Here is a 19,101-nt window from a genome sequence, read left to right on the forward strand (position 1 = left end):
ATAGTGAACAACGTTATTCACTTGACAGTAGCAAAGGATTTTACTTAAAAGAAGGAATTTCTATCGCAGTACAAAATTCATAACGAACTGTTAAAAAGTGTGAAGAAATAGGAACGAAAAATTTTTTCCTTTGTCCGCATTCCAAGCAGTCTTTTTCCTTTTAATTTTTGACGTAGAACTACGTCTTTGTTTACTGTACTGGGACTGGATAGCACTTTGTGAAAACGACGTTTGAATGAAAGATTTCAAATGATAATAACTACTAAACTGATGAACGAAACTGAACAATTTATGTCGTTGGATAGATAAAATGATCAGCAATTTTATGGAGGGTGTAAGGCAGCAATAGATAGGAAGGGGTAAGGTAGCGTAAGAGGGGGGCTCCTATAGAAATGAAACACAAATTTCCTCAAAACTCGAAAACTAATCAAGCAAATGGAACTAAATTTGGCATGTGGGGGTTTTTGGAGGCATGAATTTATTTTATAATGGTTTGAGACCCCTCACCCCTGCGGCAGGAAGATAAGGACTCTCATACAAAAAAAAACAGAAATTTTTGTGCATGTGCTATATTTTATGCTATTTCACAATCGGTAAGCTGTGAAAGTAAACTAGTAAAACCTTCTCGGAGCAAAAGACAGTGAAACGACGCTGCTAACTTACGTGCCTGTTGCCATTCATGCCAAAAGAGAAGGATATTCCAATGGCACGTCATATTTGCGATGTACGCGCTTTGGCTTTAATGTTATTTGTAACCAATGGCCCTTTAAAGGACACAAGCGAGTTAAAGTAAGATTATTGAGACATGTCGAGCTACGCATAATCATATTTAATACAATAATCTGTGGGCTGGCCATTCATTACTATTTCAACCTTTATGATGCACACAATTGATTTTTAAAAGAAATCTCTGTGTCTCAATGGTTGCAGGCGTTGTACTTATGAACCCCCGTCCACGTATTTTCAAAGCCACCATTGCATTCATTGAAGAATTGAATCTGAATATTTCGTTTTTCGCTTTTAAACATACACTTAAACAGTGATTCTTATGAACATACATATGCCAGAAATAAAGTTTACATTGGTCTTTGATCTAATAATCTGATATAGTCCTACGTCACCCTTTTGTACAACCCTTAGGGCTGTATACCTTGTAGTTTTTAAATTTTCGTGTCATGTTAGTACCACTTTCGTACCATTTTTGTATCCTATTTTAATTAATTTTTTGTGTTATTATATCAATTGTAAATGGATTGTAAATTTTTGGTTTCATTTTTGAGTAATTATTTGTATTATTGTTACTTTTTTTGTGACGTTTGTATGACTTTTGTATAATTGTTACCTTATTTTTATCTCATTTCTGGATTGATATCAAGTTAGTTTTGTATAAAATCAATTGTCTGTAGGGTCTATAGTCTGAAGAATTCGAAAAATACGTAGTGTTATTGCTTCCAGCACAAAACAGAAGTTGAAGTGAATGAAAAGCAATAATAGATTTGGTTTACACGATTAAAATTTAAGTAAAACGCTTAAATCGTTTGATACTTTTTGTGTGTACAAAAAAATCTTTAAAAATACGTTTTTATGTCATGCTAGCTTTGTTTTTGTATTGGTTTTGAGTCATTTTTGTATTGATTTGATGTCATTTTTGAGATATTTTGAACTATTTTGGATTTTCATATTGATTTTGATATATTTTTTTGTGTCCTCTTTGTACAGTATTTTTGACGTAGGACTACGACTTTGTTTACTATACTGGGACTGGGTAGCACTTTGTGAAAACGAAAATAGAAGTGTAACGTTTGAATGAAAGATTTCAAATGGTAATTAACTACTAAACTACTGAACGAAACTGAACAATTTATATGTCGTTGGATAGATAAAATGTCCATCAATTTTATGGAAGGGGTAAGAGAGCAATTTTATGGAGGACGTCAGGGGGGGGGGTGTGCACCTATACAAATGAAACACAAATTTCCTCAAAACTCGAGAACTAATCAAGCAAATGGAACCAAATTTGGCATGTGGGGGTTTTAGAAGGCAGGATTTTTTTCTATGGTGTACTGAGACCCATTCCCCTTCTAAGAGGGGGGGGGGGGCTCCTATACAAATGAAATACAAATTTCCTCATAACTCGCGAACTAATCAAGCGGAAGGAACCAAATTTGGCATGTGGGAGTTTTTGGAGGTAGGATTTTTTTCTATGGTGAATTAGGACCTTTACCTTCTTTAAGAAGGGGTGATCCCATAGAAATGAAACACCAATTTCCTCAAAATTCGAGAACTAATCAAGCGATGGAACCAAATTTAGCATGTGAGGGTTTCTGGAGGCATGAATTTATTATATGATGGTTTGAGACCCCTCACTCCTGTGGTAGGAGGATGAGAAAGGACTCTTATACAAATACAACAGAAATTTTTGCGTATGTGCCATATTTTCTGCTATGTAACAAGCGGTAAGCTATGAAAGTAAACCTTCTCGGACCAAGAGACAGTCCCTTTCACGCCTCTTTCCTCTTTCGAACATTGACGTAAACAATGACTCTCACAAATTCTTATAAACATACATATGCCAGAAATGCAGTTTACATTAATTTTTGTTCTAATGATCTGCTATAGTCTTACGTCACCCTTTCGTACAACCCTTAGGGCTGTATACCTTGTAGTTTTATCATTTTTGTGTTTATTTTTGTATCACATTTGTACCGTGTTTATCTCATTCTGGTATTATTTTTATTATATTTTTGTCACACCTGAATTGACTTGGAGTTTTGTGCCATTTTGGTTTAATTTTTGTGTTTTTTTTTGTATCGTATATTTGTTATTTTGTGACGTGATTTATTGTTGCATTTTACTTTTTGTGTTAGTTTATGGTAATCATTTCTTCAATACCATTTTGGGTTTTTATTTAGTGTAACGTTTTTATTACTTTTTTATAATTTTTGCATCATTTCTGTATTGATTTTAAGTTATTTTTGTGCCAAGTCTTTTCAATACTATTATTTATCACTTTGGGAGCAGTTTTGTAAATTTTTATGTTATCTTTCTGTTAGTATTAGCACTATTTTTGTTTCATTTTGTTCCATTTTAGATTTTTATATTGATTTTTGTATCATCTCTGTTTTATTTTATTGCCGTTTTCGCAAAAGTTTTGTGTTTTTTCGTTCGGTTTTTCGGTTATTATTTTACAAATTGGTATCATATTTGTATTTTGTGTATCATTTCGCGTGTCAATGTTGAGTCTTATTTTTATAATTTTAATAATAGTACAAATCGGGAAGCAAAAAAAATTTTTTAGGCCTATGAACTGCCGAGGCGCTGGACAAAAGGAGACTGCAAAACCCTTCTTATTAAGGTAGCGACGTATCTGATTAGGTTAATTTTAGACACACAAATTGTGCCTCTTCCTTCGTCTACTGTAGAAACCATCGACCGAAAAGTTTTAATCTAACTTGTTTTTATTGTCAGCACGACGACACTATGCAGGCCGTTACGACTTGCAAGGTACTGCGCGTGACGCTGTTCGTTTGTCAGCGTGTTAGCCGCGATTCTCAGCGCGGGTTTTCGGTAAAAGGCTTTGTTCCTATGAAATAGACCGTGTTTTGTGTTTTTTAGTCTTTGACCTTGAAATGCCGTCAGGCAATAATGTTAATATTTTTTTGAAACGATGGTTTTACAATTGATGGAGGGACGGTAGGGGAAAGTAATGAAAATTTTTTTGGAGTGGAGGGGAAAGAGCGGGAAGGTGCGGGGTTATGACTCCTACCTTTTGTCCATTGCTGGAAGGTGCATGGGTCGAACCAAGCTATAATCTAAGATTATAATCGGATTTGAGCACACAATAGGGGTTCATAGGAACGGAGCCTTTCTCCAAAAACCCGCGATGAGAATCGCGGCTAACACGCTGACAGACGAACAGCGTCAAGCAAGAGACAGGATAGATAGCAAAATAATCTCTTATTTGGTGGACAATAATAACGCATATATGAAAAGTAAGAATAGATTTAGTGTTCACGATTAAACTTTACATGATTAAAAAAATCTGACTGTACGGCATCCATTCCATTTTTAGTCGTTCTAAAATAGCAGGTCAGTTTCATTCATATCATAAAAGCAGCATTATGCAGCGTAAGATTGAATGACGAAAATGGGTTGTAAATCTCGACAAAATCAAAACCTCAGCAAAACAAACCGACCGGGGACCGTACGCCGAATGGCCGAATTTATTGTGTCGCATTATACAGAACCACACCAAAACTGAATGTAAACAATACGCCCACAGCCAGAGCAGCGGAAGGAGTAGTTCTTCGTTTGCATTTCAACTGAACTGTCGACCCATGCCGGTTGGTTGTCGTTCGGCTATGGCAACTCAAGAACAGAGTGACGAAATCTTCCACCGTTCACCTAATGAGAAGCCGGAATGTCGGTCGGTCGGTCGGCCTACATAACTCTTCATCTCCCGGCACGTTAAATCTAATGGGTTGTTTATATACGGGCCCTTGTGCATATCTTACAGTAAGATTTTTTTCCTACTTGCTCTGTGCGTTCCGATCCGAGAAACTTTGCATGACAGTTGACAGAGTGATAGTTTATTTCATCTTAAAAACCAACTTGTTCTAACGAACCTGTTTCTCTTTAATATTGAATTACTATAAACAACATAATAAGTTTTCAGCTTCTAAAAGATTTTTGTTACGCTCAATTCTGCTACACATTTTATCATACAAGTGATGATCAACTATGCTAGATACTAGAATATGCTATTTGCAGTCGTTTGAAAATTTGAAATCTGCCTACGCTGTGCATGAAACACTTTCAATTACGCTGTCTGAAACATTGATGTAGGTCATAGGTATATACTCATTGTATTTAACGTAAACTCTCGAAGATAATTCAACCGGATTCACATTTCCTTTAAGAAATACTCGTTTTTCCGAAATAGACCTGGTTTATCTGAGCAACTACTCGAAGTATGTTGTAGGTGCTTCAATCTTTCGCTTGCGTTGATGCTGATGATGATGATGACGATGACTAAGGTAGCTTCAAGTGCACCAGCAATCACCGGGCGCTGCGTACAAATGCATCGACTCTAAAATCAACAACTCAAACAATTGACCCAACTGTGTGACGACGAATACTACTTCGAGTGAGTGATGTAAATATAAAACACGCATTTCACAGCGTGATCCCCCTAGCAAGCACACACTTCACTAAACCTATGCGCCAGCTATAAACAGATCCGATGTGTGCAGTGTGCATGTGGATGGGCCAAGTGAAAATCCTGGCTCACCGAAATAGCGTCGTGCATCCGTCGTGCGCGGTACGCGCAACTGCACCGTGATCGGCACAGCGATCATCATCATCATCATCTACCGCAAGAACCGGATCATGCGTTAGTTGTTACATTTCTTTTTGCTAATGCCCTTTCTCTCGAATGTGACTTCTTCAACTCTCGCTCGAGCTAATTTGCTGATGGCTGGGAGGAGAGTTGGATCATCGAAGAAAAAAAATTAAAATAAAACTAATGGCATGGAAGATGGCAAACAAAGTGAAAATTGACGTAACATGTTGTAATGGTAATTACAAACATCAAACAGTAAGCCAAAAACGCGATAGTGTAAATGTCACCAGAAACGACTAAAGAGAGAGAGAGAGCATTAATTTAAGAACGACTCCAGTTTTGAGCAGGGTGAAATCTGTAGCTTAGCTTATGGGGCTGATGGTTTTTTCGTCATTGACTATGGATGCGTTTTGTATTATATAATATGTTACAGTTATTAATATCCCGGATTTTGCACCTTACTGAACACCTCAGTCTAAAAGTGCGAGTGGCGCAAAAGTGCGACATTGTGAGATTGCTGTAGTTAGAAGCACTAGCCTATACAATTGTGTAGGTGAAAGCTTTTGATAAATAGATTATCTGAAATCGGTCGCGTGGCCTAAAAAGTGTAAAACTTAAGTTAGCTGAATAGTTACACTTCATATTCCAATAGTTAAATACATTCTAAATATGTTGTTGTTTCATAGTAACGATTTTCCGAAAAATTGAAAAAAACAAGCCGTCCTCAAAGGGATACAGAGGTAATACGTTTGACACTGTGCAATAAAGTGTCCGAAAGGGGTAGCTCTGACTATCTAAGTTTACACTGACTGACCGTATTTTTGCATTGGGTTGGACGATCGAACCATGCTAAAACTGAATTCCACTGAATTATTTTTAATTTAATTTATTAATTAATCTTCGATTGTCGATGAATTATCGTGAGTTTAATGCATCGACAACGAGAACTATCCGAGAACAATGAGAACGAATTCGAAGGCCGCCCACCCAAAACAACACGACACCTGTCAAAGATTCTAATGCATGGGGACAAAAGCGAATTGTCTGGATCCAGGATTTTCATTGCAGCACGCAGTGCAGGACCGACACGCGACGCGCTCGCTCCAGTGACGCCAAGATGTACGTAATCAAGTGATGTTACCTTGACAATGAAATGAAATTCTGAAAACTTGTTCTAATGATATGAAAACACTTAAGTCACTTTTCACACGGTTTTCTTCCTTTTTTATTCCATTCTCAGTGATGGCTGAACCAATTTGTTTGCTATTACTTTTGTTTAAAAGGTATTATTGCCTAGTAGATCACTATTGAATTGTTTCGTGGTCCGACGTTTCGTTTAAAAATTATAAGCAAAAATGTGAAAATTGCGTGATACGAGTTTCTCAGGAACCACGCATCCGATTTCAACGATCTTAGTACCAAATGAAAGCTCTTGCTATTATAACAACTTTAAGGAAGTTTTATTGAAAACGAACAATTAGTTTGGAAGTTATGCTTAAAAAACGTGTTTAGACAAGGTAATAATTATCACCTGTTTCTCAGAGATGACCAAACCGATTTATGCGCACCCCATCTTTCAATTTTATGCCATACCTATGAAATTTCAGTTTTCTGCCAATGTGTTTTTTTTAATTAAGGGATATTACATGCATTGCGTATAACAGACGGCGCCTAAAACTGCGGGTGAAATCGGCAATGTTGCAAATCGAGCGAGAAGTAAAGTATGTCCAGTCTCATGTGAGTGAGTATAAGCAGCATCCAGCGCTTACGCAACTGACGCAAGCGTGTGATAAGCAACCGCCGATGCTGTGTGCATACATGCTGCTACCTACTTACTAGCGAGTGCACTGCCTCGAAGTGTCTTTCTGCACAGCCCGCTCACAAAGCCAACAACTTGTGAGAAGCCAACAGCTCGTACGGGCTAGGATATATGGATACTTATTTTGCATTTTTTTCTTTTTTGTTCACCTTACGCCTTACTTACACACGCGGATAAGACTGCGAGCCCTCGCGAGTGATCGGTGTCAGCTACTTGGATTGCAACGACGAGTGAGAGCGGCGACTGTGGCCGATAGCTAAATACACACTCGCAAAAACTTGTCGCAGTGCATGAAAAAATAAGAGCGAGAGTCCGTAGCAGATGCCGGCATGTTCGTTAGAACTAAAACGCGCATGTGAGAAAATTAGACCACACAAGTGCGGGCTTGCAACACTGGAAATCAGTATGGGGGTAAGACCGGCACCTCATTTTGGCACCAGTCAGTTTACGACCGCGAAATGAAAAGCAATAATGTCCAATATGATTATGGTTGGATTCGGCTAATCAGTTCCGAATATAGGGCCAGAGTAATTTTTAGTAAATATGGAATATGAAAATGGACGCAATTTTAAATTAACCAAACGTATTATGTGACACTACAAATCACACTAGAATTCAAAGACAGGCACGATGAAAGTCAAATCATGTACTTAAGCCTCAATGACCGAGTACGTTCCGTATAAACCGACAAAGTGGCCAGTCCTTTGACTTGAAGACGCATGATGGGTTATACGACCTCAAGTTACACCAAGATACAACAATTAGTGCAATAGATGTCAATGGACGTCTATGGTCTATCTACAATATTAGCTGGGATAACATTGAGTAGATCTAAACATGTCACGGATACTTTTGAAGAAATAGTTTGGTGACCGGACAATAGTTGTATATACGGCATATAAGAGGTACCCATAACAGACGTGACATTGAATAACATCTGTTTTCTCTGTAAAAGACTGTAAACGAGTGACCGATCATTCAAGACGTGTTTCAAGACTCCACCATTAGGTGGGTGGCTATAACCTCAGATTATAGCTTGATTCGACCCATGCACCTTCCAGCATTGGACAAAAGGTAGGAGTCACAACGACTACTTCTTAAGCGTAGCTACCTATTACCCCACCCCCTCCCCCTTCCTTACAACTTTTTTCCCTCCTTTCCCAAAAAATTTTCATTACATTCCCTTACCGTCCCTTCGTCAATTGAAAAAGAACTAGCATTTCAAAAAATATTAATCATATATGCCTGATCTCATTACAAGGTCAAGACAAAAACACTAGGTTGGTCTAACGAAAAAGAAGACAAATTTTTATTTTTCAGCCGTCTTTTTTCCTTCTTTATCTTTTTTCTTAAGCTGTGATTAGTTTACAAAGCTCAAAAGTTATAAAAGTCTTTGCCAAGCTTCTACCAATAAAACCAAAAAAAAATTGTTTCAATACGTTGTGTAGTTTCTGAGAAAAATGTACATAAAGCTTGAAAATCGTGTTTTGACAGGAGCGGCGTTTTATTCCCGCGAGGTTATTCCATGCCGCAGTGGAATGCTTATGTGTTCGATCGTTTTTCGGTCACTGCCCGTGGTCGGATCATTACAAAATTAGTATCAAAATAAACTGCTAATAAAATGACTGCAGAATCAAAATCGGAAATAAAAAATTTGACTTTTTCAAAAATTTTGGTCGCTTATGTCTCCTTAAAAAGTAATGAACACCGGGAAGCAAGACAGAAGTTTGGCAGAAAACGTCATGGTAAAGTTCGTTTACGTTAGGTCTTTTGGATTCGCTCTCAGTTGGAAGCATGGTAACACTCAGGGTACAGCTACACGGCAGTTTAATTGAATCTAAATTAAAGGTACCGTCATCCGGGGTGAGATTGCGCCAAAAACAAAAAATGTTTATTTGTGAAAATTTATTATATCTATAGAAACTGGTGACCTAAATTCAAAATGATGATATGTTCATCATATTTATTCATAACTTAGAATGCAACACAGATAATATTAGCAAACTATTTAGCCTAAACAGGGGTTCAAAGTTCGCGATCAAAAATACGCGGAAATAACGCTTGTAAAAAATGTCCCGCATAAACCAACCCAAACAAGAAATCGCATTAATTTGCTATCTTGAAGGTATAGAAACTAATCATTTACAATGTATTGACAGGTTATTATGCGTTGGATAAGTATTGATTACGAAAATAATATTTTTCGAAACTTTGTACTTTTCGAGCTTCACGGGGGTGAGATTGTGCCAAGCCATAGTGAACAATCCAATTTGTGGATTTCACATATACAACAAAAATACGTAACCAGCACACCCACATTATTTACTATTGAACATAATTTTTTGACAGATTAGATTGCATCATCCATTTTTAGGCAAACAGCATCATAGGTCTACTAAATAATTTAAACTAATTTTTACTTTTTCTCTGGAAATTTCAGATACTTCAAATAAACACTCTAATATAAGACGAATATATTATACCGTGTATAACCTGCCAGTTTTAAGGAGGGGGAGAGGGGTGGGATAGGCCACATGTTCTGCGACCGCAGGTTCTCGAACGAAGTAATAATTACTTTTGTTAAATGATCAAATAGGTATGCCCCCTTAGGATACACCCCTTTATATAACTCCACCTTGTTAACCCTAGAAACGCTATTGGCTATATAAAGGCTGTCCATTGACTACGAACTCATTTTTAGTTATTTCAGACCTCTCCGGGTTATTTTCGTTCATGCTTTTTGTATGATGCGTTGTTTTTGGCCGACCCTCTGCCCCTAATAGTCCACTTATTTCATGGACGGCCCCATGTGAACTACTTTATACTGATATTTATAGGTATTGTTTATAAACATGCTAATGTTCACTGTTTAGGTGTTTAGCCTAACTTTATGTTTTTGGCAAAATGTCACCCCTTAGAAGGGGTGAGATTGTGCCAAAGTTCATGCACTTCCACTAAAATTAGGTTTCATTGTAACTAAACCATCTCTACGGTAGTTGTTAATTGAACAATTTAGTATATCTTGACAGGTTTGAAATCAACTTAGTTCCTAAATTGTGTGTATACTGAGCTAAAGAACAAAAATATATGCTTTTTTGGCAAAATCTCGCCCCGGATGACGGTACATTACAAGAATGAATTCACAAACTCAATTCACTATGTGCTGTTAACATTATGACCCGTATTTTTGTCAATGTTGGGCTACATCGTCGGCGTGGGTAAATGGCTTCGGCGGCGTGGGAAAAAGGACCTTGGCGGCGGCGCGGCGCGGCGGTGTACAACTCTAGAGATAGAGCGAGATAGAGAGTTACGAAAAAGAGATGGACAGAAATAGAAAGAGTTGGAGAGAGATAGAAACAGATGAAAACAGGCAGGAGAGATGAAAATGAAGAGAGTGATGAAAAGAGCGATGGAGAAAGATGGAAGGAGAAAGAGTTAGAAAGAGTATAAGAACAAAAATGTAAAAGTGGAAAGAGATGGAGAGAGAAGGAACGAGAGATGGAAAGATAAGGAAGGAGAAAGAGAGAAAGATAGAAAGTGAAAGATGTGGAAAGAAATAGATGGAGAAAAAGCGATACGAATAACAGATAGCAGAAAAGGAGAGACATAGCAAGAGGAGAGAAAGAGCAACAGGCAAATAAGAGAGGAAAAATCAGAAAGAAGAGAATAGACAGAGACAGAAGAAAAGAAAATAGGGACTTACTCGTTTTTGGAAATAAAGAGCATAAGTTAAAACTAAGAGCGTAAGTCAAACGTAGAGTAAAGAAACGCAATGCTTAGGCTTAGAGCCTTTCTGGGTGCGATCAAAGACTCACATTCATACAACGTATTTCAGAGGATTATTGGCACAATCTTTTTTTTAAATAATCGTATAGCCAGCATTCGTTGTAATAACTTCCTTCCTTCGACTAAAGTAATAAACGCGGCCATTCTCCAAACACAACAGATCTTCTACAGCATCGCTCGTTACTGCAACCGTCATCATTGCGCAGTAAGTCCCTTCGCCTAACGTTGAACTGTAGGTTATTGGAAAATATATCCAGCAATAAAGTATATTGGATCCGAAGATAATAATGATGTTTAGAACGATCTGAACACGATTGATTCGATTCGAAAGTCTAAGATACATATGCGGGTTAAACGTAGTTTTGAGTTTTGAGCGACGAACATACCGAAATGCAATACGTTTGTTCGATACACTATTCATTCGGATCTCGTCGATTTAATAGATTGATCCAACACCAAAAAATAGAAATCGATAGATTAACTGACTGCAGAGTGCTCCTCCATTGCACGTTGTGCTATTTTAGTGATTGAAACTGCATGTAACAGCCTAGTTATAGATTGCCGCAAACATTAACGGTCTTGCATCCGCTTTCAAAAGAGGGAAAAATTTATGGCTTATAACATTTTTCACCAAGTTTGAGATGATTTTTATATTGTCTACATGAGCCCATATTCTCTATGGCATTCATATCTGAAAAACACCATCAAATTTTTATTAACCTAGGGGGGTGAATTGATGAGTATCTGCGTGGAACTACTGCACATCGAAGTGCAGAAAGTTGAACGAGTGAATCGCTGCGTATATAGGGCAGTATGTCTGTAGATGGTGATTTATGCTGCACCAATAAAAATGTCAACCTGTGAGCACATGTAGTGCGCTTCATAAAACCATCCAAGGCAAACCATCAGATCGAAATCGTACTGTTCTCTCTCGGTGTTGTGGGTAAATACAATAAAAAATAACGAAGTTCTAGACTTTGAAAACGACATTAATCATTAAGATTTATCTCACAGAATGTTTTATTTATTTTAGTATTTTACAAACGTACAAGGGTTTTTGTGATAGGAACACGCATGGACCCCTAAAGAATTATCAAGGACTGTGCAAAATACCTTAATTAGAATTTTAATCAAAGTCTCAATATGTGAAGTGACTGCATGTTTCTGAAAATTTCTTATTTCATGGAAATTTTCGTAGCAAATTTCCATGATAAAGATACCGAGTGAGAAAAAAAAATAACTAACGCACTACAAATAGTTCGTAAAATAACCAAAATAAATCACTTTGCATCAATGGGCCGCATTATGAAACAGTAGTTGTTCTGCAACCATAATTTTCTCCCTTCAATCGGTCCGCCTGCCTGCCTGCCTGCCTGAAAGCCATTATGGACCTTTCACGTTGAAACCATCCATCATCGGAGAGCCACACACCGGCGTGATTTGAATACTAGGTACAGCACATATATATACTTAGCTGCCGCAAGAAAGCTGCGCTAATTCCTCCGCGAGGCCGATGAGTTTGCACAAGCAATATTACATTTAGCACGAATAGCATGCATCCATGCCTCTAGCGGATGGCTGGTGATGAGCTCAACTGGATGGTGATGACTTTTATGTTCTACAGCTCTCTGCAAGTACCCCACTATCAACCGATCACCGATGTTCTTGGCTTGCTTCAGGCTGTCGTGTAGTGTACACGGTATGCTCCCGAAGAGGAGTCTAATAATGACAAGTCGTGCCTGGATCCTGTCTTTCTTTTTCCTCGTCAACATCGTCATCGGTCGTTCCGCTTCAAACCGGCCACGCATCGTTGCCAGCTTCTTATATGGACACTCACATGCTAGTTGGATTCAGCAGATTTAATGCATGTTGCGGAGTTTTCTGCAGAATTAGCACAACTTTTCGCTAGATCATATCAGTCTAGAGCGTTGAAAAATTTTAATAAAAGCCATCCGTCATATATCACAGTTTAGTGTTCATAAATTTTTTTCTTTTATTGAATAACATATAGATATAATTTTCATAAACCAATGTGAAAGCATATGCTACAACGAACGACTTGCACAGTGTAAATCACAGAGGCTGAGTGATTGTCTATTTGTATTTATTACCGACCAACCGAGCCGACTTTCGAAGTAATGCAATGCTAATGCAATTGGATTCGGTTTGCCTTATCTTGCTATGCTTCATTTTTAGCGGCAGACTAGCATATTCACTAGACTGTCCAGTATGGCGGTGAGACTATTCGATATCCTCAGACGAGGCAAGTACAATGAACAGCGAAAAAAGCTGGGCCGGTTTAGAGCATCCATGATGGCTTGACTGACTTTATGCAAACCATTGAAGTGAAACCAGGCAACCGAGAAGAACAATAACCGGAGGAAGCAGTCCAGTTGCGATGTGCTGAAATCGGATAGCCAGCCACCTATATGCAGAATGCATAATATACTTTCCGGTTCAATAACTATATCTTCATTAGCCAAAGCTTTGGCACGTCCTCGTCATTTCTCGCCATCCATCGGCATGGCCCATGGGTATGTGAAGTGATGCAATTCGACGGAATGCGGTTGCGGAGTTTCGTCCGGGCCGGGCGACTGCAATAAATCGGTCCGATAGATCACATCACCTACATTTCAAAAGATTGTTTTCAATCCTACGAAGAATCAATTTTCACATACTGGCGGGCTGACTGTATGTAAGCAGATCTTGCGTAGGCGCATAACCCCCAGCATGGGTGGATATCGTGATGCGAACGCATAAATAATTCATAAGAATTGTTTCATTCATAAATATGCTTGTTTATCTTCGCCTCTGTGCAAGATCAGCTCGTTCTATTCTTTTTCAGCCGGTTTCATGTAGAAAGTTTTCGCAATCAGTTCAAAATTTGATGGGTTTTTTAGAGCTTGTTTAAAATAATATTAGGAAAGTTGGAAATGGAAAATGTGGCAGTGAGCGAGCGTGTAACACTTTGCTGCATTGTTTTACGCTCATGAACGGTTGTTGACATATTCACATATTCATAAGACATACTCGGAGTACAAAACACAATAAAAAATGTTCAAGTTCGAAATAACTAGACCTGTTTCCTAAATAGAACTGCTTTTCAAAGAAAAGATATGCATTACGAACTTCAACTTGTGTAACAAAAGAAATAGTAAAACAAGAATATTTTGGTGATATTTAACATTTTATTTATTTTATAAATGTCGTTTCCAAATGTTGAGGAAAACTGTATTTTATACTGTTTACATGCTTCCACAAGAGCTCAAAGTGTCTTTGCATAGCATGAAGATTCACTGTTCGAAAAAGCTGTAACATTACTCTTAATTGTACACTAAGAATTGGGAGTTGTTTGTTTCAAAACGCTGTATCTCGCATTGGCCTGTCCAGCAAGAGCAAAAATTATGTAATTGTAGAAAGGTTCATATATTTTTACGCAATTAATTTATTTATCGTAAAACTACCGGCCGATCAGGTTTAAAAACTTCCGAATTTCGGAAAAACACTACGAGAATTATTGTATCGGAAAGTATATTTTGCAATATTATAGAGAATGCGGGGCACGCGCGTTAGCCTGCTGGACGGACCAAAAAGATTCTCTGGGATTCCTCGGATTGAAATCGTGTAGAGGAATTCTGCATAAAATTCGTACATAATGCTTTGCTTATGCAACCAGGATTCTTGCAAGAGAATTCAAAAAGCGAATCCCCAGATTACCACTAACTCGGTAAAGGAATCCCCTTTACTATGAAATATGAATCCTCAGGATTCAGAGAGCAGCAGTCCAGCATGTGTAAGAATGGGCTCATCAGTCGAGTTGAAATTAGACCTTAAATTGGACCTAAAATTTAGCTTAAAAAGCAAAATAAAAAGGAAAAATTAAAACCAAAATGGCATCATCCAACGGATAAAAATACCGAGTTTTAATTCAAATGCAATCAGTGGGCTGAAAAACGTGCTAAGAAGGACGTTATCCTGGCTGAACTTCTAAAAGCTGGGAGCGAGCGAGTGCACGAAGCAATCCACCATATCTTTGTCAGGATTTGGGATGAAGAACAAATGCAGAAGGAGTGGTTGGACGACCCCGCAAGCGGAGTTCTTCGTCGGCAAGAACCAAGCTTTCGTGGTTTTCGTGAGGGTCGCTCCACGACGGATCAGTTGTTTACCCTGCGTCAGTTACGAGACAAGTTCCGGTAGTACAACTTGCAAACGCATCATTTGTCTGTGGATTTTCAGGCGGTGTACGATTCAGTCAAAGGAAATGAGCTGTGGCAGATAATGCTAGAACTTTTTTTGCGAAAACATTAATTACGGCTGATTCGCGCGTGTTGCTTGGGGCGCTGGATGGGTCAAAATTATACGTCGGAATAGCGCCTTTCTTTCATGATGCTGGATGGACTCTTTAGCCTGCTATTTAACATTGGAAGGCTTTGGAAGGCGCAACGCTAAACGCTAAAGGAAACTAATCGACGAGTGCTTGGGGTTTTTCAGCGTAAAATTCTGAGATCAATGCTTGGTGGCAAAATGGAAAATGCAGTGCGCCGCCGACGCATGAACCACGAGCTGTATCAAGTATACAAATATGCTGATATAGTGAAGGTAGTACAATGTGACAGGCTGCGGCGGGCTGGGAACGTGGGAAGAATGCCCGATGAAAGAGTAACCAAAACTTTTATTAGCTGAGAACCAGGAAGAGTCTGTAGACTTCGGAGCAGACCCCGCATCCAATGGATGTGCGCTGTCGAGGACTATGCACGTTCAGCTGATGTTCGTTGCGATTGGAGAACGGCTGCCCAGGACCGACAGTACTGGAGGATCATAATTCGTTCGACGCAGGATCGATAACAAACCATTGCCACTAACGTAAAGAAAGTAAGTAATTCAAAAGTGAAACGTTCGAGTCAAAAGTCAAAAATCAAAGAGTAGCAAGTCGAAAGTCAAAATCAAAAGTCAAGAGTTGAAAAAAGAGTCAAAAATTGAAAAATAAGAGTCAAATATCAAAACAAAAAGTCAAGAGTAAAATAAAAAATAAAAAATTAATGGTTCAGAAACAATTAAAAATTAAAAGAATTAAAAGGCGAAAGGTTAAAACGAAAGGACAAAAGTTGAAAATAAAATGTCAAAAGCCAACTCAAAAATAAAATCGACGCTTAAAACTAAATTCAAAAGTTAAATACTGAAAATCCGAAGTCTCCAAAACTCCAAAATTCAAAACATAAAAATCAGAAGCCAAAGGACAAAAGTCAGAAACTAAATTCCAAGTCAAAATTTTGCTGATAAGCTAATGCTATGAAAAACCGAAAAGTCAAAAGTGAAAGTTAAAAATCGAAGATGAAAAACAAATAGCCAAAAGTTAGAAGTGAAAATTCTAAACACAGAAGTCAAAAGTCTAGTCAAATTAAAATTCCAAATGTAAAAGTCGAAAATCAAAGATTAAAAATCTAAAGTTAAAAACTATAAGTAAGGACAAAAGTTGAAAGTAAATCCGATACTAAAATGTCAAAAGTTGAATCAAGAGTAAAGTCGAACCTTAAAATTAATGTCAATAGTATAAATCTGAATGCTGAAAGTCGAAAGTCAAAGTATTTCAAAGGATAAAAGACAGAAGGTAAAAGTCAAAAGTCAAAAACCAAAAGTCAAGTTAAAAATGGCGGGAAAAGTTAAAACTATGAAAACCCTAAAAGGGAAAGTCAACAGTCGAAGATAAAAAATTTAAAGCTACAAATTAAAAGTTAAAATTGAAAAACCAGAAACCAACAGTCCAGTCAAAATTTTACCCAAACACCAAAAATGAAAACTGCAAAAGTGAAAATCGAAAGTTGAATATTGAAAATCAAAAGTCAAAAAATAAAAGTTGAAAATTAAAAGTAAAAATTCAAAAGCTACAATTGTAACAATAAGATAGAAGAAGATTTGACTAAAAACGAGGCTTTGGGAATGATCCCATTGACCGAATGGACACCCAATCGGCAATAAACTTTTTTTGCTTTTTGATTTAAAATGGATAATCTGATTAAATCTGAGAAGATCGTTTGCATGATTGCAATTTTTTCTCGTTGAATTCGTATGAAATGATCCATATGAATATGTCACTATTCTAAAGGCTGTGCCATCTGTGAGTAACACAGAGAAATATTGAGGTCTGTTATGTATTATAGTTACTTCTAAGGTCTACTCAAAACTGTAGTTATTAAATTATCTTCCCTAGCACAATCAAATCCATGACCTGATGGAAAGTGAAAAAAAGAAGAGGGCCTCGTATCTGGCAACGGATAAAACGCAGGTCAAACGGTAATATTAAAGTGAATCGATAAAATAATAATTAAACTGTTCTACATTTTTTAAATATTTCTTTCGTGAATGTTTTTTTTTCCTGTATGGACTCATCACTGCGACCAGTATCTATTGTGATATCGCCCGGATGTTTGCTGTATAACCCGCACTGCATTTATTTTTGCTATAATCGCTATTGATTGAGCGATATGCTTATTGAATTTTATGCGTGCTTGTGTGTAATTGGGTACCCTTCCTGCATTGCTTTTCTCTACTTTACCCACCTCGTTCCACATAACAGCGCGCTGTCCCCAATTATAGTCCTCCCTGGCGCAGCTAAAACCAGTGCATTTTACTATAAGAGTCATTTTTGCACTGTCAATCGGCCATATCGGGATAATATAGAACTCAGCATCGAGGAAGGGTGATGAGAGGCCTGAGAATAAACCCATGCTAAAGTCACTTTGACATCGAATGGCCTGATTCTACTAAGATTCGAACCCATGACCATTCGCTTGTTAAAGTAGACTCGGTAACTTTGCGGCTACAGAGCCCCCTTTTCATGAATGTTGAAACTCTTCGGTATTAATTTGTACACCATGTAAAGTGCCCTTCTTCGACTGTGCATTACCAGAAAGTAGGAGGCTTTAAATTGAGTGATTTACTACCGTATTTTGTGTATTCATGGAGTTGAAGTAACTATAGTTTCTTTAAGTACGAAGAAATCTTGGTTACATCGTTGAGGTCATTATTGGAAAAAATGTGGAGTTATTATTGCCAACTTGTTAATTTAACCCAGGTTATTGGGTTACCTGAACATGGCAGTGGTTTTATCCAAAAAACGCACTCTTCTATAGTAAAGTGAACACGTGTTGAACACGACACAGGCAAAAGACAAAACACTTGTCACTCTTAAAAAGGAATTAAAAGCGACATGTTTTGTTATTTAGTTTCACGGTCTACCCAATGCTTGTTCTCGTTGTGGCTTTTATGTTAGCTTTTATGTTATTAAATAAACATAAATAATTCTACAAAACAAAGCTTACCGGACCAGCTGCCATTGTATCGATCTGGGGAGAAATATAAAAGAACAAATATTAGTGTGTTTTCAACACAGCTGTTCGACTTAATCCTACGATCAGTGCAGATTAACTGCTAAATAAGTATCAAGGTGCCAGCGACAAGCCAGCCGGTCGGCGCTGCTCTGCAGCAAGATTAAGCAGTTAATGCGTTACCAATTGGAAGATAATGATCAACACGGAATGTCGCCCGTATAAAACAACCATAAAGCCAGGAATTCGTTCGCTTTTTTCCCGCCTAATCCGGGCGAAAATGTTGAAGGTCAAGGTGTGCAAGAGACGCAGTGCGGTGGACGTAATGGTACGTGCTTCATTTGATTCGTTGGCCGCCAAATTTGGATTTGGCGGGCGATCGTAAACGATCGGTTTACGACAACCGGCAATTTGCATGTTTGATATCTATGATTTAGCACAATCATTTGCACCATGGTATCGGTTGGACCGAATCGGTCACCACAATTTCCAGTCGAAAAAATAGGCGACATATTGTAGCTACCGTAGTGGCTTTGCGTTGCAAACCATAAACTTGCGCTAAAGTCCGCTAGGTCATTTTTTACAGTGTTTGAAATTAAGCTAGATTAATAATATGATGGAAATTTAAAAAATTATGATTAGTTATTAGGAGCAAATTTGAAACAACCTTGGAAGGTTCTTAAAATAGATTTTTATTAAAATTTTATTTCAGTCTACAACTTCATTGATGACATCTAACATTTCAATGCAAAAACGAGAAGACTAAGTGAGTACTATTAAAAAACAAGACCAATCTAGTACGAATTCAGAATAAATATAAATTAAATCAA

General features: G+C 37.7%; 1 protein-coding gene across 1 annotated transcript in view; it reads right to left on the minus strand.

The window, feature by feature from the left end:
* The window catches only part of LOC128738957 (probable serine/threonine-protein kinase ndrD), a 122,672-nt gene that overhangs the window by 70,066 nt on the left and 33,505 nt on the right, over window positions 1-19,101 (minus strand). Inside the window, exon 2 of the mRNA XM_053834462.1 lies at window positions 18,266-18,289. Within this exon, the coding sequence (XP_053690437.1) occupies window positions 18,266-18,289 (24 nt within the window). The remainder of the gene's footprint in view (window positions 1-18,265; window positions 18,290-19,101) is intronic.

This window comes from Sabethes cyaneus, chromosome 2 (assembly GCF_943734655.1).
Source record: "Sabethes cyaneus chromosome 2, idSabCyanKW18_F2, whole genome shotgun sequence".
NCBI classification, from domain to species: domain Eukaryota; kingdom Metazoa; phylum Arthropoda; class Insecta; order Diptera; family Culicidae; genus Sabethes; species Sabethes cyaneus.